The sequence below is a fragment of the Myotis nattereri genome, assembly GCF_964212035.1.
Source record: "Myotis nattereri genome assembly, chromosome: 14".
Taxonomy (NCBI): Eukaryota; Metazoa; Chordata; class Mammalia; order Chiroptera; family Vespertilionidae; genus Myotis; species Myotis nattereri.
Genome location: NC_138089.1, coordinates 27,596,985 through 27,619,980, shown reverse-complemented (window position 1 = coordinate 27,619,980; position 22,996 = coordinate 27,596,985). Strand labels below are relative to the sequence as shown.

Genomic DNA, 22,996 nt, shown 5'->3' with positions numbered 1-22,996 from the left:
CTGAGACCCCGCCCCACCCAGGCTGCAGCAGAGGCTTTTGCATGTGAATGTACCTAACTACAGCCCAGCCAAGCAGACCTGGAACTTCCAAGAGAAGGCCCAAGGCCCCGCAGCGGCTTGCATTGCTTCACAGCTGAGCCTCTTCGTGGCGGCTCCGGCTGTGTGGCCTCAGGCAGGGGCTGAATTAGCACCTCCTTAGATCCAGGAGCCACTGTACCCAGTGGTCAGAGGGGGACCATTCTCCCACTTCAGACACAGCTGCTTCCCACAGCCAATTGGCCTGGAGGTCAATTCCTCCCAGTGATCCTACAACAACCAAGGCACCAAGAGTGCACCAAGAGTGTCCACCCCAGGTAACTGGGGAGGCTGAGCCACTGGGCCCTACAGGACATCTGGCGCGCAGGGCCACTCTATCAACACAGGGAAGCAGCCAAAATGCGGAGACAAAGAAACAGGTCACAATTGGCAGAAACGGAGGAGGACAGACGACTGGATATAGAGTTCAAGGCCACGTTTATAAGGTTTGTCAAGAATTTTATGGAAACCGCCGATAAATTTAATGAATCCCTCAAGGAGTATAGTGAGACCATGGAGGACATGAAAAAGGACCAACTAGAAATTAAGCATACACTGACTGAAATAAAGAATATTTTACAGAGATCCAACAGCAGACAAGAGGATCCCAAGAATCAAGTCAAAGATTTGAAATACAAAGAAACAAAAAATACCCAACCGAAAAAAGAAAAAAGAAAAGAGATTCTAAAAGTATGAAGATAGTGTAAGGAACCTCTGGGACAACTTCAAGCGTACCAACATCAGAATTATAGGGGTACCAGAAGGAGAGAGAGGGCAAGATATTGAAAACCTTTTTGAAGAAATAATGACAGAAAACTTCCCCCACCTGGTGAAAGAAATGGACTTACAAGTCCAGGAAGCGCAGAGAACCCCAAACAAAAGGAATCCAAAGAGGACCACACCAAGACACATCATAATTAAAATGCCAAGAGCAAAAGATACAGAGAGAATCTTAAAAGCAGCAAGAGAAAGACAGTCAGTTACCTACAAGGGAGTACCCATCCGACTGTCAGCTGATTTCTCAACAGAAACCATGCAGGCCAGAAGAGAGTGGCAAGAAATATTCAAAGAGATGAATAGCAAGAGCCTGCAACCAAGATTACTTTATCCAGCAAAGCTATCATTCAGAATGGAAGGTCAGATAAAGAGCTTCACGGATAAGAAAAAGCTAAAGGAGTTCATCACCACCAAACCAGCATTATATGAAATGCTGAAAGGTATTCTTTAAGAAGAGGAAGAAGAAAAAGGAACTCTTACCATTTGCCACAGCATCGATGGAACTGGAGAGTGGATAAATACCACAAGATCTCACTTATTTGTGGAATATAATGAACAACATAAACTGATGAACAAGGACTGATCCAGAGACGGAGAGGCTTTGATTGGACTGTCGGGCCTTGGAGGGAAGGTAGGGGAGGGTGGGGGCAAGGGGGAAGGATCAACCAAAGGACTTATATACAAGCATATAGGCCTAACCAATGGACACAGACAACGGGGGGGTGAGGGGATGAGCGGGGGGGGTGGGGGGGGTAGAGGGTACACATATGTAATATCTTAATCAATAAAAAAGTATTAAAAAAAAACAACACAACAACAACAACAGTAGCCTGGCCAGTGTGGCTTAGTTGACCTATGAACCAGGAGGTTAGGGCACATACCTGGGTTGTGGGCTTGATCCCCAGTCGGGGGTGTGCAAGAGGCAGTTGATCAATGATTCTCTCTCATCATTGATATTTCTGTCTCTCTCTCCCTCTTCCTGCCTCTTTGAAACCAATAAACACATATTAAAAACAACAGCATTCCTATGTAGCATAAATCAATTGGAAAATATACTAAAGAATATCATAACAACAAGAATCATAAACTCTCCAGGAATAAATCTAAGAAACTTTATGCCTGATAATTATGTAGAGATCATTTTAAAACATTATTAAAGAACATAAAAGAAGTCCTAAATAAATAGAAAGATATACCATATTTATGGACTAAAAGGCTGAGAATTGCCCAGCCAGTGTGGCTCAGTGGTTGAGCGTTGACCTGTGAACCAGGAAGTCATGGTTCAATTCCCTGTTCAGGGTACATGCCTGGGTTGCGGGCGCCATCTCCAGTAGGGGACGTGCAGGAAGTAGCTGATCTATGATTCTCTCATCATTGATGTTACTATCTCTCTCTGCCTCTCCCTTCCTCTCTGAAATCCCTTCAAATTAATCTATATATTTAGTACAATTATAATAAAATGTCAAAAGGGTCAATTTTTCAACCTGACCAAATGATCCTAAAGTTCTTATGGAAGGGTAGAGGGCTAAAAATCACAGAGATAATTTTAAAGAAGATGGTGATGGAGTTTTCCTATCAGATATTAAGATTTATTATCTATCTATTTAAAAGCCTAAGCAACCATTGCAACCAAATGGATGACTGAACAGGCTGTGTGGGGTGACCAGGCTGGCAGGGGGGTTAGTGAGGGGCGACCAAATGACTGAGCAGCAGGCTGCATGGGGCGACCAGGCCAGGAAGGGGGGCAGTTGGGAGTAACCAGACCGGCGGGGGGGGGGGGGCAGTTGGGGGCAATCAAGCCAGCAGGCAGAGGCAGTTAGGGGTGATCAGGCCAGCAGGGGGGCAGTTTGGGGTGACCAGGCCTGCAGGGGGGGCAGTAAGGGGCGATAAGGCTGGCAGGCAGAGGCGGTTAGAGGTGATCAGGCTTTCAGGGGGGGGCAGTGAGGGGCAATCAGGCAGGCAGGCAAGTGAGCGGTTAGGAGCCAGTGGTCCAGGATTGTGAGAGGGATGTCCGACTGCCGGTTTAGGCCCGATCCCCGGGATCAGGCCTAAACCGGCAGTCGGACATCCCCCGAGGGGTCCTGGATTGGAGAGGGTGCAGGCTGGGCTGAGGGGACCCTCCCCCACCCTCCGGGCATGAATTTCATGCACTGGGCCTCTAGTACAATTATAAGAAGATAGGACAGTATTTGTGCAGGATAAATGAATAAATAATAGAAGAAATCTGAGAAGCTAGAATCAGACCCTGGAATTGATGTATGACAGAAATCACTGCAAGTGAATGAGAAAAAAATGGACTCTTCAAGAAGAGATTTTGAGATCATTGGTTATCCATAAGGGAAAAAAATGAAATTGTATCCCTACTTCACAAATACCACAAGTGTTAATTTCAGGTATATTAAAATCTACATGGTAGTGGAAGATGTATAGAAGGAGGTACAGGAAAGCATCTTTATGACTTGCTGTAAGAAAGGATTATTCAAACAAGATGCAAAAAGTACAAATCATAAGAGGAAATATTAATAATTTGAGTATAATTTAAAACTTTTGAGCTTTCTATTTCCTAGGAATAAACTTCCTTAACCTGATAAAGACTATCTACAATATTTAATCATATTTAGTATGATGAGCATTTCCTAAAAGTCAGAAACAAAACAGATACTTCTTACTGATAATTTTCAACATTTACTGGAGTTCCCAGCCAATAAAAATACAAAACATGGAAAGATTGCAGGTATTAATATTAGAAAGGAAACAATAATATTTCCAAATTACTAATATATGGTTGTCTATTTAGAAAATCCAAGACAATCAAATAAGAAACTATTAGAATTTTCTAATTTCTAATCAGAATTATAAATGGATAAAAAATTATCTTCATAATAGCAACAACAACAAACATAACAGGACCAAATGTTCAAGAAATTGGCAATTCCTATATGAAGAAAACTAGAAAATGTTATTTAATGGATAAAAAAATTACATTTATAAATTCATCAGCAAATATTTGTTAAGCACCTGTTATGTGTCATGCCCTGTCCTAGGCTTTGGGGCTATTTTGGGGTAAAGAAAACAGACACATGTACTTGCTTTCATGAAGCTTCCATTCTAGTAAAGAGACAGACTATAAACAAAATAAAGAATAAAATATAAAGAATGTTCGGGAGAGAAACTAAGATGGCGGCATAGATAAACACCGGGAAATAGTCGCCTCCCACAGCAATTGAAAATTATCCCAAAGGATGGAGCAAACACCGCCCAGAACAACAGGAAGGCTGGCTGAGTGTAATTTCTACAACTAGAAGAAAAGAAAAGCACGCTGAGAGCCAGAGGAGCTGCGGAGGCTGAGTGCAGAGGTACGGCGGCGGCTCGGCGGCTCGCGCGAGGAAAGGAGGTGGCACCTGAGGACGCGGCTGTCTTTTTGAATCACAAGCTCCCGACTGCTCTGATCTCCGGTTCTGGGAAGTCTCTGGGGGACCCAGGACACATACGGGGAGAGGCTGCTCTCTCAGGCGGCAGCGGGCGAACTTGAGGGCGGATTTCCCTCAGAGGGGCTTGCAGCCATTACCGGGACACTGAGACGCACGACTCCGGGCGCAGAGAATCAGCCATTGCTTCTTTCTCAGGCCTTTTGACTCCCTGAGACCCCGCCCCACCCAGGCTGCAGCAGAGGCTTTTGCATGTGAATGCCCCAGAACTTTGCAACCTGATAATTACCTAACTGCAGCCAGGCCAGCCAGACCCGGAACTTCCAAGAGAAGGCCCAAGGCCCCGCAGTGGCTTGCATTGCTTCACAGCTGAGCCTCTTCGTGGCCCGGCTGTGAGGCCTCAGGCAGGGGCTGAATTAGCACCTCCTTAGATCCAGGAGCCACTGTACCCAGTGGTCAGAGGGGGACCATTCTCCCACTTCAGACACAGCTGCTTCCCACAGCCAATTGGCCTGGAGGTCAATTCCTCCCAGTGATCCTACAACAACCAAGGCACCAAGAGTGCACCAAGAGTGTCCACCCCAGGTAACTGGGGAGGCTGAGCCACTGGGCCCTACAGGACATCTGGCGCGCAGGGCCACTCTATCAACACAGGGAAGCAGCCAAAATGCGGAGACAAAGAAACAGGTCACAATTGGCAGAAACGGAGGAGGACAGACGACTGGATATAGAGTTCAAGGCCACGTTTATAAGGTTTGTCAAGAATTTTATGGAAACCGCCGATAAATTTAATGAATCCCTCAAGGAGTATAGTGAGACCATGGAGGACATGAAAAAGGACCAACTAGAAATTAAGCATACACTGACTGAAATAAAGAATATTTTACAGAGATCCAACAGCAGACAAGAGGATCCCAAGAATCAAGTCAAAGATTTGAAATACAAAGAAACAAAAAATACCCAACCGAAAAAAGAAAAAAGAAAAGAGATTCTAAAAGTATGAAGATAGTGTAAGGAACCTCTGGGACAACTTCAAGCGTACCAACATCAGAATTATAGGGGTACCAGAAGGAGAGAGAGGGCAAGATATTGAAAACCTTTTTGAAGAAATAATGACAGAAAACTTCCCCCACCTGGTGAAAGAAATGGACCTACAAGTCCAAGAAGCACAGAGAACCCCAAACAAAAGGAATCCAAAGAGGACCACACCAAGACACATCATAATTAAAATGCCAAGAGCAAAAGATAAAGAGAGAATCTTAAAAGCAGCAAGAGAAAGACAGTCAGTTACCTACAAGGGAGTACCCATCCGACTGTCAGCTGATTTCTCAACAGAAACCATGCAGGCCAGAAGAGAGTGGCAAGAAATATTCAAAGAGATGAATAGCAAGAGCCTGCAACCAAGATTACTTTATCCAGCAAAGCTATCATTCAGAATGGAAGGTCAGATAAAGAGCTTCACGGATAAGAAAAAGCTAAAGGAGTTCATCACCACCAAACCAGCATTATATGAAATGCTGAAAGGTATTCTTTAAGAAGAGGAAGAAGAAAAAGGAACTCTTACCATTTGCCACAGCATCGATGGAACTGGAGAGCGGATAAATACCACAAGATCTCACTTATTTGTGGAATATAATGAACAACATAAACTGATGAACAAGGACTGATCCAGAGACGGAGAGGCTTTGATTGGACTGTCGGGCCTTGGAGGGAAGGTAGGGGAGGGTGGGGGCAAGGGGGAAGGATCAACCAAAGGACTTATATGCAAGCATATAGGACTAACCAATGGACACGGACAACGGGGGGGTGAGGGGATGAGCGGGGGGGGGGGGGGTAGAGGGTACACATATGTGATATCTTAATCAATAAAAAAGTATTAAAAAAAGAAGAATGTTCGATAGCGACAAGTGCTATGGAGAAAAATAAAGCAAGAGGAGAATAAGGAGTGTGGAGGAGCTGCAATTTTTAGGGACAGTCTCACTTAGAGGAACAGTGTATGCTACACAATGGGAAGTCTTATATTGTAGAGATATCAATTCTCTCAAAAGGTAAATATGCAAATTCAATGCTTTCCCAATTACAATATCAACAGTCTTTTTAAACTTGACAATTTCATCCTATGTTTCATGTGGAAGAGAAACTGTGGGAGACAAAATAATCAAGAGGACTTTGAAAAGGAAGACTAGGATTTTTCTCATACAATCAAAACATTATAAAGTTATAGTAATTAAAACTGTATAATAGTGGTCCACAAATAGAAAAATAGACTAATCTAATAAAATAAAGAGTAAGCAGAAATATAGTATGCTAAATAAGTGGGGGAAAATACTTAGTTTCCTAATTCTTAATTCAAGTTATAGTTTTTCCAGCAATTTTCTTACATTGTCACCAAAAGGAATAATTTTATCTTTAATAATTTATAAATTCTTATGCTTCTAGTTGTGTTCTCTTATCTAACAGTATTGACCAACTCCTCCAGTATCAGGTTAAATAATAATAGTGATTGTGTTCATGCTTGTCTTAAACCAGACTTTAGTGGAAATGCCTTCAATGTTTCCCAGTAAATAAAATGCTGGTCTGAAGGCTAAGATATCTCTAGCTCTATCTCCATATTTATATCATATATAAAACTTATGTACATATGATTATGTTAAGAATATAATGACAATTTTTATATCTTATCATTTTAAGAAAGTATCCATTGGTTCCTGTTTTATTATTTCTATCAGGAATGGGTTTTTAATTTTATAAAATGTTTAGCTCTATTTATATGACTTCCTTATTTGACTTATGATGACTTATAATTCCTACAACTGAAGCATTTTTGCATTCTGGAATGAGTCCTACTTACTCAGGATGTTTGTTTAACATGCTGTTGGGTTCTATTTCCAAATATCCTATTTAAGATTTTTGCATCAATATTCATAAATAAGATTGGCCTGTAGTTTTTTGTTGGTAAAATTATACTTTTTGGTAAATTATATTTTCTAGAACATCAAGTTTCAACTTCTTTCATTTTCATTCTCTCACAAATATACAGTGGAGTTATCCAGAGGCTAAAGTGTGTGTGACAACAAATTGAATGCCGAAGCAGGTGAGAATCCAATTGTCTTCTGTGTAGCCAGATATTAAAGAGACTTGAAAAATGCAAACAAACCCACTCATCCTAGAAAATTTTAAAAGAAATATATAATTATTTTTATATAAATAAAAGCATTATTTATATGAACATGTAATGGGTTTATTATTATTTAAAATTTCATGTATTTGCATGGAGTTGTGGTTTTAAAAATTACCTTTCTTTTGACTGTCACTTTCCCCAGGTCATTTCTTATTTTGTGTCTTTATGCTTTCTCTCCCCTTTAAAAATACTAGATTGGCTGTTGGATTATTTTTGTTATTTTTTTCAATGAACCATCTTTTGATATTAGTATAGGTTTTAAAATTTCATTAATTTCTGCTTTTTAAAAAATATATTTTTATTGATTTCAGAGAGAAAGGGAGAGGGAGAGAAAGATAGAAACATCAATGATGACAGAGAATCATTGATTGGCTGCATTCTGCACACCCCGTTATGGGGATCGAGCCCGCAACCCAGGCATGTGCCTTGACCTGGAATTGAACCATGACCTCCTGGATCATAGAACAATGCTCAACCATTGAGCCATGTCAGCCCGGCATTTCTGCTTTTATCCTCATCAATTTATTTCTTCTGCTTTTTTCTATTTATGTCATTTTCTTACATTTTTTAGCATATTTAATTTATTTTAATATTTATTAACATAGGTATTTGATACTATTAATTTTCTTTGAATTTCACTTGGCTATATCTCTGAGATTCTGATATCTGTTTTTAGTGTAAGAATTTTCTAGAAATTCTGCCGCATCATTTTACATTTCCTCTTTCATCCTTGACTATGTATTTTAAATATCATAAATAACATGGGCTTTTTTTCTTTTTATCCTCAGTGCTGCTTATTAAATATGACAAAATTTGAAATAAGGGAACTTGAAAACATGAAGTTTTACTGTTTACCTATTTGTACTTTGCAAGCCCCAGGCACAGTCCCATGCCAGGTTTGTGACAGGTGAGTTTGGGCTAGATGCCTTCTGAAATTCCTTTGATTGGAATTCTAAGATTTAATTATTCTAAATGTATATGTACATTAATTTTTTTGTACATTTGATTTTAAAATTCTTTTTTTACATGGATATTTCTCTCCTCAGAAAGACTTTATGGTTTTCGAAGAGAACGCAAATGTCCTCATTCTGATATCACACTTCAACTGACTGCAGCCAAGTAGAAAACGACTTAAAGGAGGTGGGTTTAGAATAAAGTGTAGGAAATTGAATACAATTCCGGCCATAACCAACCAGAGACCCCTGCTTTCAGGACCACCACCCAGTGTTACTCATCCCACTAAAGGCACTTCACATTGTGTTCTGCGGGGGCAGAAATCGCATACGTTGTTTTTCTCCAACAAGGGGAATTATGCATACACTGACAACATGAAACCACCTATGCCAGTACCTCGTTGCTACCCATTAAATAACAAACCTCCTGTGTTTGGAAGAGTGCTACCACTGTCAACATAATTCAGAAGAAGCCAAAGTGGTGGACTGGTAAGTTTTAGGTTGATAGGTTTGTTTCACAGCTCTGTTTGATTGCCTGAATTCCAAGTCTGGAGGTTTTGGCAGATGTTTTTTCAGAAACGGTGTTCTCTTTGTGCTCTCCGACGTACATGCTCCCAGCTGGCACTTTGCTGGTGCTTTACCCATGGGCTAAAGTACTTTTACCAACATCCAAATTTTCCCCCCCTCCAAGTTAGCTTCCAGCAGCCACACCCTTACTCACAGTGGAGCATAGACTCCTATACTCACTTGAATATTGTATTAAATACAGTATATATTTAAATGAATCTCTTTCATATAGAGTTGTGCCTTGGCCTTCCTCTCTACCCTTCTATCTCACAACACTGGGCCCTTTGAGGGTTTGTTGGAAGGCAATAACACCTAACTTAGGGATGGGAGTGGAAACTCTGGCTTAGCCCTGCCTGTGGTTACACCAACAAGCTCTGGATAACCACCAGTAGGAAGTTAAGCTTCCCACTCATATTTATCCATGATTATCTGTCACATACTTGATTATCTTGTACAGCACTTTCCTTCAGTTCATTTGGATGTGGAACCTGGCATGAGGAATCCATTCTTCCACATGCCATCTAAATGTTTATTTTTGATAAGCTTCCTTTTCCATGTAAGAAAAATAAATGCATTTTGTGATCCTGGAAGATCCATCTATTGAAGTCTTGGATTTCATTATAGAAGAGAGACATGGGAAGGGCATTACTGACAAAATGGCAATGTGAAACATGTTTTAAATATTCTCTAACCTTAGCCTTTGTAACCTTTCATTAGATATATCCTGTCACTTAAGAGTAAATATTTTAATTAAAATGATCTTTCAAACTGCTAGCAGCTCTGAGGCTTGAAGCAATTGTAAGGAAGATACTGCCAAAGAGCCCAATCCCATTTTCCAAGGTACACTCTGTAGAACTCCTACACTGGTCTGGAGGCAGTGAGCTCTGACCCAGAGGTTGACACTGAGCCACTCTTCTTGTCCTTCTCTGAGTACTTTGGCACTCGTGACACATGTTACTATCTGCTGAAGCACCCTGACCTGTGCATCCCAGGTGGCTTTCAATTTGAGGAGCTTCAACTTCTTCATTTTGGTAAGGGTTATAATATACCGTTAGCTCAATTTCAGCTAAGCAGAAAGACCAACACCTTATATTCAAACACAGGCTGAATGGATAATCATCAGAGGTGTTGTAAACAGGATAGCAGAGTTGGACTATACCAGCGATAAATAGTTTTTTTAGACTTGTGTGTCAAGGAAGGGATGCAGTGATCACCTTGGGATAAAGGGAAAATAGAGAGGTCAACACAGTGTTGTGCCTGGCCTGATGTTCTCCTTTAATCAGGAAAAAAAAATGTACTTTAATCTGTTTTATACATTAAGGTTTCATGTACAAATATATACATATATTTAAATATATTTTATTGACTTTTAGAGAGAGAGAGGAAGGGAGAGGATAGAGAGATAGAAACATCTATGAGAGAGGAACATCATCAAACTGGTTGCCTCCTGAACACCCCCTACTGGGGATTGAGCCTGCAACTTGGGCATGTGCTATGACAGAATTGAACTAGAGGCAGGCCTCTTGGTACCTGGGTCAACACTCAACTGCTGAGCCACACCAGCCAGGCTCATGTAAAATATTTTTGAAAAAAATGGGTGTTCTATTACAAAAAGTAAAATTCAAAAATTATTGGACTAAAAATAATATTTATGATTCACAGATTTCCAAGAGAATGCACAGATCTCCCTGCCTTTCAAGATTTACTCTCCATGTATCCTAAAAACCCACAATATTTAATGGGTCTCCAGGTTTTGAAGGTAATGCTTGAGCAGTAGCTATTACTTTAAAAAGGTGATTTAAATATATTTATCCCTAAATTCTAACTAAATTGCCAACAGCAGAATCTGGCTTAGTAGATTCGGCTTCAATGTGGTATTTAGCTTTTTGCCTTCTGCTCAAGCTATTTAGCCATTAAGAAGTTACAATCATAAATTATTGTCCTTTGACTTCATTATGTCAAGCAATATTTGGTTCCAAAAAATCTGTGTCATCCATATAATTAATAGGACCCAAATCCCTTGTAATTGCGTTGTCAGACATCACTTCATGGGTGAAACATGAGTGAGGGCTTGAAGGGTGAGAAGTATTTGGACAAACAGAAGAGAGAGAGCATATCTTTAACTTTATGAGCAGAGGTGAGTAGGCAGGAAAGGACAAGTTATATTTGGAGAATTGTGAGTAGATCATTAGTTTGGAGTAGAGGATTTGTGTAGTAGGAAGCTAAGACCATATATTGGGTTTTATTTGTAGAGAGCCTTGGTGATCATTTATAGCAGGGGTCCTCAAACTGTTTAAACAGGGGGCCAGTTCACTGTCCCTCAGACCGTTGGAGGGCCGGACTATAGTTTTTAAAAAAACTATGAACAAATTCCTATGCACACTGCACATATCTTATTTTGAAGTAAAAAAACAAAACAGGAACAAATACAATATTTGTATTTGCATGTGGCCCGCGGGCCGTAGTTTGAGGACCCCTGATTTATAGTATGGCCTCTATGTTCAAGGCAGTGGGGAGCTATTCTGGGTGTGAGTTAGGGGTGTGCTTTGGTGTAAGTGATACTTTGGGCTTAATCTGGTCTATGTTTTCAGAATGAATGGGAAAAGCAGGTCTGGCTGGAAGCAGCTGGAACATTACAAAGATACAAAGTTATGGGACGTGAACAAAGGAAGTATTTGCTTCTAAAAATAGCATCAAAGGATCCAAAGTGGTGACCCAGTTAATAAGAAGTTAGAAATCCAGGACTTTTTAGGATGCTCTCCTTTTGATTCCTATTACATTTTAGTTGGTGCCCGCAAGGTTCAGTAGATCTTATAGAAAGCATTGCTGGGTTCTACTACTACTCCATAGGAAGAAGTTCTTCAGTGGTTGTCCTTCATAAAGTTTTATTGGAAGAAAATCTATAATCATATTTTCAGACAAAAATCAAGAATATTTGCTGATTTCTATATCACTAGGCAGTTCCTTGAAAGAAAGGGTTATTTTTAAGTAGGGTGCTTGAAAATATTTTTATCAAATATTGAAAGCAATCTCACTTTTTAATAATATTGCCAGTCATATCATAGGCCATGGCTTTTCTGAAAGAAACTAAACTCCAGCATTTACAAGGGGTAGTCTAGGGAGCTCTAGAAGAATGTAACAAACTAATGTAAAGATTTTCAAGTTAAGCCCTAGCCAGTTTGGCTCAGTGGATAGAGCATTGGCCTGTAGACTGAAGAGTCCCAGGTTCGATTCTGGGCAAAAGCCTGGGTTGCAGGCTCAATCCCGGGTAGGTGGCGTGCAGGAGGCAGCGATCAATGATTCTCTCTCATTATTGGTGTTTCTATCTCTCTCTCCCTCCCCCTTCCTCTCTGAAATCAATAAAAATATTGTTTAAAAAAGAGTTCCAAGTTAAGAAAACACCATTTCCTCTTCCCAATACAGACTTCACACCTCTTTCCATACTACCCTTATTCACTTGAATTTGTCTCCTTTAATTTCCAAACCATCTTCTGCAATATTGCAAATAGCTAGTTCAAAACTAGCTTTCTGAGATATCTCACCCACCCTAGGCAAAACTCCAGAGATGGTCTAGTCTCAATACTTTTTTGTCAGTATGTATTGCTCAGGTTTGCTATAGAGACAGACAACTCCAAAGCACCAATTGCTTATAACACAAGCATGCATTTATCACTCACATTAGATGCTGGCACCTGCAAACCAGCTGTGGTTCTATTCCACTTGTCTTTCCATGCTTAGACCCAGGCTGATCATTTTTGTGGCAATGGGAGAACCAAATGAGTTGTCTTTGTGGAGTAAATTCTGTTGGTTTTCATGCCATTGGCCAAAGTCCCATAACCAAGCCTGATTTTAGTGGGACAGGGAGGCAAATCACTTGGCAATGGGTGGTGATGCATCATCCATTTGAAAAAAGGAAAGTGAATAATTGGGAGTACAAGGTATTCACAATCCTCCCTCATGACATTCAACAAGTTTTTAGGGTTATCTAGAAATGGTCTATTTACCAAATGTAAAATGAGAAAAAAAGAAAGAATGAAAGAAAGAAAGAAAGAAAGAAAGAAAGAAAGAAAGAAAGAAAGAAAGAAAGAAAGAGAAGAGAAAAGAAATAAGGGAGAAAGAGACAAAAAAGCATGACCCTTTTTGAAATGGCAATCTTAGGGAAAAGGATTCTGTTGGGAATGTGCTCAGTCAATCCATGAACTTAGCTTATGGCAAAACTCTGGCGTCAGAAGTCTACTAGTAAATCAGACATAAAGCCTTGATAAATCTCCATGCCACTCCCTTATCTTGAGACCAGCCATGAACCCATTTATTTACCTTAGTACAGTAAGACAGATTCCAGCAGAACAAACTTGCAGGAGAAACTGCAAAATCCTTAAATTATTCAATAGGAGAGAAACGTAGAAATTTCCTAAGGAAAAACCATGTTTCATTCACACATTCTCAGCCTACTAGGAATTTACAACTCTAAAATTAGGAACAAAGTCCAGCTCAGGAGGCTACTCTTAATAAAACCTTTGTATCTGTAATTCTTTGATCCCACCCTACAATGAGCTTCTTGCAAGTCTAGGGTCCCTTTTGCCTTAGTCCATATGCTTCCTGTATTCTGACCTGAGCAATCCCTGCCCCAGCTCTCGGGAGGCCAATGTTCCTGCTTCATAGCTCTAACCACAGGGCTTGGGCTAACGTCTCTATGTTGCTGAGAACCTTTTCCTCCACAGAGGCTTCACCTCTGACTCTGCCTCACAGTATTTGGTCTTTTCTGGAGGAATCTCTTATTTTTACAATGATAATAATTTTACAATATGGTCACTTATTCATGTAGAAAAAAAGAGAGTATTATTATATATGAAAGCCATTGGAAATCAGCAACAGTAAGGGTCTAGAGATAATACAGTATGTAATGATTCCTCTCAGAATCCCTTTTCCAATCCACCACTTAATTGGATCCCCATGTACTTTACTCTTTAACCATTTGTGATGATCTGTTTAATATCTGTCTTCCCCATTAAGCTGTAAGCTTCAAGATGACAGGGCCTTTATCTGTTTTATTGATTATATCCCAGGACCTAGCAGAATACCAGACACATAGTAGGTGCTCAGAACATATATGTTGATTGATTGACTGAAGTTAGACTAATTGTTTAATATCTTAGGGCTTTAGTTTTTTCATCTATAAAATCAGGGAGTAAACTATATTATCTTCAAAGTTCTTACCAGATGGAACTAATTTGTATTATCATTTGTCAAGTGTACTGATGTCGCAACTTTCTATGAAATGCATTAAAAACTAGATGGATTGTTGAATGCACAAAGGGATGGATAGATATGGGATAAAGCAAGAATATGTTATTTGTAGAATATAGGTAGTGAGTATAAAAGTGTTCGCTGTATAGTTACTTCAACTTTATGTGCATTTTTAAATTTTCATAATAAAATGTTGGGGGAAATGTGGAGTTCTGAATAGCCTAAAACATAGACTTCAGTAGAGAAAAAGCTGAAGAAAATAATTAAATATAAAAATCATAAAAAAGAGTTCAAGATTATGAAAAGAATAAAGAGACAAAAGAAGCACATACAGTTTAATGAAATCATGTGAACCTGCAAAAAATCTATGCAAGTAGTAGAGGTAATAAGCGACTGTAAGAATTTAGAGAAGAGAGAACAGTCAGGGGGACTACTAAGGCAGGCAGAAAGTGCTTCGTGGGTAGGTGGTGATATTTCAGCTGGGCCTTGAAGGATTTATATGATCTGGATGGGTAATGAGGATAAGAAAAGGAATTTTTAAGGGGCCGAGGATAGCTGAAAATGATAAAGTGAGTATATTTGTAGAGCAAGAATGTGAAAGTAAGCACAGTGGATTTTACATCAGCTTAGCTGCAGCCAAATAGGAGGAGATAGGGTTGAAAACCAATGATGATAATAAATAAAATATTAGGATCTTCCTTATACGTGTGGGGTACCTGTATACAGTACTTTCCATGCATAATCTCATTTAATCCTAACAACAGCTATATGAGGTATTACTATTACAGTTGTTACTAGTAAGGAAACTGAGGTTTAGGGAAGTTTAGCTATTTGCCCAAGGTCACACAGCTAACAAGTGGTAGAACTAGTACTGAAACAAGATTTGCCTGATCTCAAAGCCCAAATATCTAACCACTAGACATATTCCCTCCCTGATAAATTGGGGCTAGAGGGAAGTGATGGCGAACGTTCTGAGCTTGGCGTGTCAGCATTTCGAAAAACCCTAACTCAACTCGGGTACTGTGTCACATATAGAAATTTTTTTTATATTTGCAACCATAGTAAAACAAAGTTTTATATTGTTGATATTTATTTTATATATTTAAATGCCATTTAACAAAGAAAAACCAACCAAAAAAATGAGTTCGTGTGTCACCTCTGACACGTGTGTCATAGGTTCGCCATCACTGCTCTAGGGGGACCTTAAGTGCCAAGATAAGGAATTTGGGCCCCATTCTCTATGCTTAGAGTTCACTGAAAGATTTTGATAATCAGAGCTTTTAAAAGAAATAGGCAAGAGCCTTGGTCGGTGTTGCTAAGTGGTTACAGTGTCGGCCCGAGCACCAAAGGATAGTGGGTTCGATTTTCAATCAAGGGCATGTACTAGTACATGGGTTGCAGGTTCAATTCCCAGCCCTGGTCAGGTGTGTGTGGGAGGCAACCAATCGCTGTATCTCTCACATTGATGTTTCTCTCTCCACCCCCCTCCCTCCCTTCCACTTTTTCTAAAAATCAATGGAAAAAATATCCTCAGATGAGGATTAACAACAACAACAACAATAAAACAAAGAAAGAAAGAAATAGGTAAGAGATTGAAGCCAGGAAGCCCAATTAGGAGGCTGGCAAATAAGAGGCATAAATAAAATTCCTAATCCAGAATAATAGCTATGGGGACAAAACAAAGGAATAGTCTTTAAGAAGAAATAATCTACTTGAAATAACCTCTTGCTATAAATATTATATCAAAATAAGTTGAGAAATTTACTACTTGGGTGTTAAATATTCAAATAAAAAGTAACTTTAGATCCCAAGAGTTATATTGTGTTAGCTCAGTGAAACTCCAAAGGCAAATGAGCAGCCCAAATGTCATTCCAGTCCACTCCCAAGCCACTCAGTTCTCAAGGTGGTTTGAGGGTCTTCAGAATGTTGAGTGGTTGAGCTGTCTAGGGGGCTTCTTTGGGCCTATTCTTTACAATTTTCTGCCAAGAATGATTACCCATGAGCTCCAGAGTGGACCCAAGAAGTCCAAAATTGGGTCATCCCCTTGGTAATCTGAGAGAGCTAATCTCCCTTCCTTCAAGAACTGGATCTAGAACAACCAGGGTTTGTCAGGCAGTCACTGAATTTAATCACAACTACTGGGATGGCTGTAGCTTTCTGCTATGGAGGAGTTAGCTGAAGAATGGTAATTCTTATCAGAAGAGTTATATATGGATATGGAGGTGTATGAAAATGGGGCAGTGTTCCCTGAGGAGCATTTGTTTACAGGGATGTGGGGTTCCTGAAGAGCTCTCTGGTGTTCTCTTCACCCCCAACCCCACTCTCTCGGGTTATTTCCCTGAAGATGATAGGCTGGGGAGGTATGAAACAGAAGAAAAGACTACTGACAATAAAGGCCAGTAGGCAGGCCTGTGTGTGAGTGTGTGTGTGTGTGTGTGTGTGTGTGTGTGTGTGTGTGACTATATCAATATCCAAGAAAGAAAGCAAATTCTCAGAGTGATAGGGTATTGAATAAGAGGAGGGAACATCAGAGAGAATGAACAATTGCATTGTTTTCTCATCAACAAACTCTGAAGTCCAAAGAGATTGATAGGAGAAAGAGTACCATTCAAGTGTGAGTCCAAACTCAGATACTTGGAAGTTACCTATAATGAGGAATAGCTTCATGGGGCTATTGTGAGATTCTAACAAAATGATAGGTGATTCAGAGCTTTATAAACCATATAGTGTCTTTAAAATGCAAGATGCTGTATAAACTGTGAAACACTATACAAATATAAGGGATAATGATTATGATTACCTGAGGAAGAAAACATCATTCTAAATATAGTCTATTACTTGAGAATTATACAGTAATAAGGTTACTTTTAACAAACAGAATTTGCCTGCTGAAATACATCTTCTCTCCTTCAAAATCGATAATCTTGATGGGACTTGACATTTATTTCAAAGAGAAACTATTAAAAACATATGAGACTCCTTTTCTGGGATTAATTTCCTTTAGAACCAGTTTATAAGCCACACAAAATTATCTTATTCATAGCCACATTGTGTTTTGAACCTTATATATTATTTAGCTTAATCATTAGAGTTAACTCCCAAAGAATTATAAGTGTTGTTGTATTTTTTAAATCAAAATTCACTCCCTAAAGCAATGATTCTTAATGTGTGTGTGTGTGTGTGTGTGTGTGTGTGTGTGTGTGTGTTGAGGTCCTGCCAAAATATACAATACACAGAACAATTTGTATATGGATCTCTAGATTCCCAGAGTTACAGAATTCAAATTTGAGGGCTACAGATCTGAAGGCAATTATTTTCTAAGCATAAGCAGCAGGCTTATTGGAATAAATGTTTAGCCTCCCAAAGGAATTGTTTGAAGGAAACCACACCACTGTAGGAATGATCATATGGTATGAACAATTAAAAATTAATCCATTAGAGTCATATGGGTTTGTGCTGTTATTTCTATGGCTGCAGTGGTTTGGGGGTGTATGTGTGTACACACAGTCCTCATTACTAGGATGCTTAGGCAGCAGCATTTGTCTCCCCAGGTGTCTACCCTCAACTCAATTTAAACAACTCAAAAGAATCATAGCCCTAGGAAAAGGCATTACTCGGGTTAAAATTGCCCTACAGCCTACCTGGTCACAAGAGATGAAGAAAGGCAAGCTTGGCCATTCTTTAGGTGCTCCTGGAAGAGGGATGGCCAAAAGGGCTTTGGGGATTACACTGGTGTTCTTTTTATGAGACAGAGAGGATTTCTTATGATCCTCTCACATGCCAACCCCAGTTAGCACCAGACTTGAGATAAATTAACTCATTAAAATCTTTAGAAAACCTCCTCAGAAAGGTAGTATTGTTCTCATTTATAGATGAGAAAATCAAGACCCAGAAAAGCTAAATGACTTATAATTAAAGTCAATTAACTAATAATTAGCAAAGCCAGGATTTAAACTCAAATTTGATTTCAGAGCCTAGACTCCTTCCATTGCCCAATACTGTCTCTTCCCATTTCTCCCCCGGCCTCTGCGAAACACTCTTGTTAGCCTCTCCCTCCTGGAGGACCTCCGGAAATAAACCCATACATTTACCTCACAAGGGACAGCGCCCCAAATGGCCCATCTAGGACGGACTCACTTGCTTCTGTTACTAACTTTCTTCATGACATGACCAGCTCCTTAAGTTACCTGGGCCTTGGTTTTCACATCTGTCAAATAAGAGGATAAAAGTAGATGAAACTTTGAACTGAAAAATTCAATGACTGAATTTTGTGCACTCATCCCATTCTCCCTAGCTGGCATGCCTCCCTATCCTGTGGGTTGCTCACAGCTCACCTCTAGGGTGCCATCTTCTCGGACCACCCCAGCTTGACACCAACAACATGTACCTGCTTGTTGGCCATTTGACACTTATTTGGCTCATCTTTTTCATTCTCCTTCCATATCTTTTCTGAATTCCTCAAATATTTGTTTATGTAACCCCTATATAACCGATTTATGAATAAACCAATTTATGTTGTAATTCCCCCCATGAGAGACAGTTGGTTGTTTCCATTTTTCACCAATGATGCTGAGACTAATTCTTTTACTTGCCTCCTTGAGTACATGTGCAAGAGAGTCTCTAGAGTGAATGTCTAGAAAGGAAATTGCTGAGCCACAGGGTTTGTGCATTGGATATTGCCAAATTGTTCCCTGAAGTGGTAGTACCAACATTATGTTCCCATTTGCAATGTGTAAGAGTTCCATTTCCCATATCCTCACCGATACTTATCAACCTTATTTTTTTTTCAAAATAACATTTTGACTGCATTTGTCTTATGGTGCTTACCACTTTCTTTTTAATATTTGTTTATGTGCTTCCCCTTTACTGGGCTGTAAAATTTTGTGAGGGCAGAATCCTTGCTTAACTCATTTTCATATTTTTCCCACAGAACTTATCGAGCTTAGTAAGAACACAATAAAGAGATATAAACAAATAAATGATGAGCAGAATTAATCTTTCGTTGTTGTTAATCCTCACCCAAGGTATTGTTCCATTGATTTTTAGAGAGAGTGGAAGGGACAGGGAAATACAGAGAAAGACAGCAACTCAACTGGGGCTGGGGATCAAGCCTGCAACCCGGGTACATGCCCTTGATTGGAATTGAACCTATGACCCTTCTGTCTGTGGGCCAACGCTCTACCCAATGAGCCAAAAGCGCAACTAATTTATCTTGATCCAGTGAGATGGAGAGTTTCATAAGGGCAGGGATGAAGTGTTCTATCTCTATTAATCTGGGATGAAGATGTGGGTAAGGAATCCCCATTAGTTGTAGAGATGATTGCACAGTGGTCACAATTGACCTATAGACTAAGGTTTCAAGATCTATAATGGACGGTCATCAACCCTTGGAGATCCCCGCTTTAGACCAGTTATCATGGTATTCATCAAATATTTGTTGATTGTTGTGAGTGGCAAATTTCCCAATCTCTGAGGCCATCTTTATTATGTACCAAGAGGGCTGTTTCTGAATGGAACTCCCCCCACCTCTGGTCCCACCCCATTACTAAGGGTTGGATAGAATCCATGTGTCCTTTGGACTAGGGTGCTGCCTGATCTATGGTAAATACCTCCCCTTTTTGTCACCCCAGCAGTTCCAGGGTTGACTCATTTTCTAAATAAGCCACTTGTGGGTTTTGGTCTGACATTAAATGTGGAAGAATGAGTAATTTTTCAAGAACCAGAATTATATTTGATCACAATAAGATACACTGTGTATGTTACTCATGGTTCTAGGATAAGGGGTCAACACTGGTAACAAGCACTCTGACCTTCCCCCATCCTTTCTTTCCCTGAGGTCAAGGGATAGATGAAGGAAGTGGGTATAAGTGTGAAAAAGTTTTGTGTGTGTCTCTTATTTTGTTGCCATGTTATGTACAATTTAACACAATTACATCTTGCTCCCTCTGCTAGATTAAGTAAAAGAAATATAGCAAAGTAGTCAAGGCCATGAGTTCCATTGCTACACTGCTTGGGTTCAAATTCCGGCTCCACCACAAACCAGTTAGGTGAATTTGAGCAAGTTATTAAATTGATGTGCCTCTATTTTCTCATTTGTAAAATAATAATAGTACCTTGTTTGTTATAAGGAATAAATGATTTGATAAATGTTAAGTGCTTAGAATTCTGCATGGAACTTAGTAGCACTATGGAAATGTTAGTAAATATTTCCTTGAATTCATCACAATGTTTATACTTACATTAAATGCTCAGTAAATGCTTTTTAACTAAATGAATTCTCTTAAGACATATTTGGAATCAGGGGGATAGAAGTGACTACAAGTGCTAGACTCTTGGTTGGAAATAGAAGAAACTATAAAGATCAATTCCCTTGAGTATAGATATTCCTTAACCCCCACCACCCCCACCACCACCTTTTTGTTTGGTTTGTATTTTGTTCCCTAGTTATATGTGTTGTGTTGGAGGAGAGCTGCCATTCCTGGAGATGTCATTTAATGGGAGGTTCTACTTCCTGCTTTTTAAGTATAAGAAGAAGGTACAGATCTAGAACCTTGAACTCTGACAGCATGGCTAAGTTAGAAAGGAGACCCTGGCACCAGAGAAATCCATTCTCTGACCTCTCAGCATCTACTTTAAGGAGAAGTTAGCAAGACAGTGGCATTATAAGGTGAGTTAACAAGATAGTGGCATTTGGATGAGTGTTTTGTTGAGTTAGTAGAATGGGTATCGCATGTAGGAAATTATTTTGATAAAATGTCAATATACTGATTTCTTTTTATCAGTGAAGATGTGGTACTTATCCTCACAGCATTTCTGATTTGGGAGAACATACTCTTGAGTACCAGAGACATGAAGAAGCTGGAGTGAAAACCCCCAGAGCCCATCCTCCATCACAGGCCTCTTCAGGATGCCTGGGGCTTGTGGGATCCCCTTCACCAGGGCAGGTCAATCCAGCCTCATTGGTACCACCATGTGGGCTTCAGCTAAGAAGCTTGATACACCAGACAAGTGGGTCTAACTTGACTGCTATGGGGGCAATGGTGTTATGCTTATTAGAAAGTCTCGATATTCAGTAAAATTGGTAGAAATGCTGAGTTACTGAAGGAAGTACAGATGTCCTGGAGGAAATGTAATCACTGGAGAGGTGTCAGGAAGCCCAGCATAAGTGGTGTCTAAAGGACAGCCATCCTCTCATCCACTTGGAAATAGTCGTACACTCACAATCACATTCACACAGAAGCACATTCACACATAATAACACCAACAGCTTCGCCCTCCTAGACTTTTCCCTTCCCTGCACTCCCAAACACGCACACACACCTCACATACACTCAGTCAAAAGGGTAGCTTAGGGGAGACCTCATGGCTGAATCAAATGCTGGTTAATGCTGCTGCTTTTATTACACCAAATGTCTTAACATTTATTTTGAGATGAACACAAAACTTGGTATACTGCTGTTACAGTGTCATGCATTCTCCACAGTGCAGCTTCGGAGCTCAAGATCACTGCAGCACACACAAAAGAACTGCACTCCAGAGAGGGAAAGGAAAGAACTGCAGATCCTTGTTCTCTCCAGTATCAGTAGACTAAAGGTGCTTCACTATGACAGCAGTCAAGGAATCGCATGTGCTGGGCAGGTGTCTTTTCAACAGCTAATCAGGTGTGTCTGACAAGGGATCCAGGTGTGGGTAAGTTCCTAACACCAAGAATATTTGGGGTTAAGTATATATTCCCCACATAGTCAGCACTGACTAAAGGAAGGGGGGCATGCTTAGCACTGCATCTGAGTTAGGTTAAGCTACCAGGAGTCCTCAATGAAGGGAGTCCTGGTTTCACAAGGAAGAATAAGACATGATGGCGCTGTCACAATAAGGCCACTAAACTCACACCAAACGATGACCTCAGAGAATGTTCTCACAACTACAGAAAAGCAGCTCTATTCTCTCTGATGTCAGGTGCCCTTCGCTGATTAGGCACCTGCCCTGAGACCTTCACATGATCCTTTCTGAGCTGCACATTACTTAGCACAACGGAGCAGAGGAAGGGGCCACACAAGTCAAGGTCATGGGACATCACTACCAAACGTGGCTGACTGTTGTTGGCAAATGTCTCAGATGCCTTTCCCGGTTAGGCCAGGTGCCCACGTGTGTCTGAAGAGCTAATCTGAAAAGAGGCTGGCAAAGGACTTCCTCAAGCTCCTGATGGTCTCTGCTTTGGCTTCATCCTCATTGGCTGAAGACCGGAAGAAGGAGGACTCAGAGAAGCTGAAGGCATTTGTCAGGGACTGCGACTTGCTTGAAGATAAAAACCAGAGAGAATGTGAGAGGGTGGTGTTCCCAGCAAGGTAGGAAAGGACGATCACATGAGGATACACAACTGGAACCCCCACTCCCACCCAAGGGAGACCACGGTGATAGAAAGCCAGCAGGGATTGTGCTACCAGGATCCTGGGAGGCTCCTGTGCTATTTTCTTCACCTTCACTGCTGCTAAAACAGGAAAGGATGGGAGCAGTGAGAAAGAGAGGAAGGAGGAAAAAAAGGAAGAAGAGAAAAAAGAGAGAGAGGGAAAAGAGGAAGAAGGGGTGACTCAAAGGATGTTTCTTTTATTTAATGCTAAAGGGCCAGCAGACTTAATTTCCGAGGCCTCAACTTGGTAAGTACTAATCTAGGACTCACACCCTTCCCCTCTGATGAAATGTAGCAACTAGGGGCCCATGTACTCTTGCACTCTCTTTTCCATGAATTGTCAAGTAGTGGAGTCAGCATC

At 40.3% G+C, this 22,996-nt stretch overlaps 1 protein-coding gene across 1 annotated transcript in view; it reads right to left on the bottom strand.

The window, feature by feature from the left end:
- Positions 1-21,620: 21,620 nt before the first annotated feature.
- SYN2 (synapsin II) overlaps positions 21,621-22,996 on the bottom strand; it is a 161,420-nt gene continuing 160,044 nt past the window's right edge. The window contains exon 13 of the mRNA XM_081105648.1: positions 21,621-22,523. Within this exon, the coding sequence (XP_080961774.1) occupies positions 22,388-22,523 (136 nt within the window). The 3' untranslated portion in view covers positions 21,621-22,387. The remainder of the gene's footprint in view (positions 22,524-22,996) is intronic.